The sequence below is a fragment of the Panicum virgatum genome, chromosome 4N (genome assembly GCF_016808335.1).
Source record: "Panicum virgatum strain AP13 chromosome 4N, P.virgatum_v5, whole genome shotgun sequence".
NCBI classification, from domain to species: domain Eukaryota; kingdom Viridiplantae; phylum Streptophyta; class Magnoliopsida; order Poales; family Poaceae; genus Panicum; species Panicum virgatum.
This window is the reverse complement of record NC_053148.1, coordinates 44,954,295-44,956,041: the sequence shown is the minus strand read 5'-3', so window position 1 is coordinate 44,956,041 and position 1,747 is coordinate 44,954,295. Positions and strand designations below refer to the sequence as shown.

The 1,747-nt window shown below is 60.3% G+C and overlaps 1 protein-coding gene across 1 annotated transcript; it reads right to left on the bottom strand.

Moving 5' to 3' along the window:
• Positions 1-453: 453 nt before the first annotated feature.
• On the bottom strand, positions 454-1,137 carry LOC120669575. The gene is made up of 2 exons (XM_039949364.1): positions 995-1,137; positions 454-882 (listed from the first exon to the last, which is right to left on the bottom strand). The coding sequence occupies exons 1-2, from the start codon at positions 1,064-1,066 to the stop codon at positions 637-639; spliced, it is 318 nt and encodes a 105-aa protein (XP_039805298.1). The 5' UTR covers positions 1,067-1,137; the 3' UTR covers positions 454-636.
• Positions 1,138-1,747: the final 610 nt, after the last annotated feature.

Sequence of the window (1,747 nt, the reverse complement as noted above, 5' to 3'; positions counted from 1 at the left end):
ACTACATAAAAGCTCACATCGCCGGCGATGCTGCATCACCCATTCTTGGCTCACCGGATTGCAGAACCACAGCACACAGCAGCACCGGATGGCTCCATCGTTTTCTGGTGCCGTCTGCAGGATCCTCGTCGTTGCTGTGCTCATCGCTGCTACCCACTCATCCCACGGTACGCCCAAAACTGATGTTCCAAAGCTTTTGCGTGCTTCAACAAAGTCCACGTGTAACGATGGGGTGTTGTGTTGGCTCAGCGGCGGCGAGGTACGTTTGCCAGGGCGAGTGCGGGGACTTCCGGCCGGACTGCGACAGCTGGTGCCGGACCGCCGGCGGGTACCCCAAGGGCGGCCAGTGCGTGCCGCCGCTCGACCAGTACTGCTGCTGCATCGAATAGCTGGGCAGTGGAATGAAGATCACTCATCGGCGTCTGATGCTCTCCTGTAACAACACCGATCAGCATCCGAGCGATTACGAAACGAGATTTCTGGAATAAAAGCAAGAGAAGACGCCATTGACAACTTGTGCTTGTGCGTGCTTGGACTTGCAACTTTGCAAGTTTAATGACACAATTACAGAACAGATAGATGAGCAGCTAGCTCCCTCTACTAGCCGAGCTGTTTGCATTACGTAGTAGTAGCTAGCTAGCGCGCGTCCTTGATGGCCTCCTTGACGTCCTCGCCGGCTTTCTTGGCCCGGTCCTTGACGACGTCGCGCCTGCCGGCCTCCTTCACCTCCTCCGCGGCACCTCTTGCCTTCTCGCCGGCCTCCGTCCGGCCGTTGCCACCACCACCCGTTGCCACCCTTCCTTTTTCCATGTCCTCCTCCGACCCCGTCGCGGGAGCCGGGTCGCCGTTGTTGGCGGCGGAGGTAAACGCGGCGCGGTACGCCTGGAACACACAGCAAGCACGCACACGACGGTCATCAGCCGCGCGAAACAATTAACCAGATCGCCGAGACCACGGTACGATCGCGTGAGAGAGCGAGCGAGGCGAGACGGACGCTTGTGGCGTGGCTGGCCGGTGAGGTTCTGGCGGCGCGGCCGCCGAGCGACCCGATCAGGCGAGAAGCCATCGTCGTCGCCGGCGACGTCGTCGAAGCTAGGTGCGGCTGATGGTCGGCTCACCCGAGTCTCGCGCTTGCAGAGTTGCCGTGCAGCTTTGTAGCACTCGGCACTCTGCCGGCCACCGTGCGGTGTGATCGCACGTGGGAACAGACGGTGCCGTTGGGTGGCACGCCGCGCAGGGTACAGGTGTTTCGACTCCCGAGCGCGGCGGCCGCTTAAACTCTCTCCCGGAGGAGTCCGGATAAGAAGATTGGGGCTAGCAGGAGGCCCGTTTGTTGTGAGGAGTTTGGGTTGGGCCCGATTCGCGTCAGTGAAGGAAATACGCGCGGCCCGCTCAGCGGCGTGGGCCAAGCTGCTGATCTGCTCGTCTTAGGTGACGCTGGGCCTCTAGCCCACGAATCGGGCCCTCTCCCCCGCCGTGCGCGATGCAGTCAGTAGTCGTCGCTCCCGTCCCGTCGGGCGCCTTTTTTATTTTTATATTTTTCGAAAACATTTTTTACAGAAATATATTTTCAATATCACAATTTACAGTTTTGTACCCCTACCGCCCGGCAGGGGCCCTGCCGCCCTGCAACGGGGCGGCAGGGACTTATATGTAAATTTAAAAAAAATTATTTGCGCAGGAGCCCTTGGTGGTAGCCTGCCGCCCCCTGGCGGGCGGCAGGCCCCCTGCCTGGGGGGCGGCAGGC

What these genes read in the sequence shown, in the direction of transcription:
- LOC120669575 (XM_039949364.1), bottom strand. Translation starts at nt 1,066, where the DNA reads ATGGCTTCTCGCCTGATCGGGTCGCTCGGCGGCCGCGCCGCCAGAACC. An exon ending in CGGCCAGCCACGCCACAAGC is followed by an intron (nt 883 to 994) that starts GTCCGTCTCGCC and finishes TGTGTGTTCCAG; the next exon opens with GCGTACCGCGCCGCGTTTAC.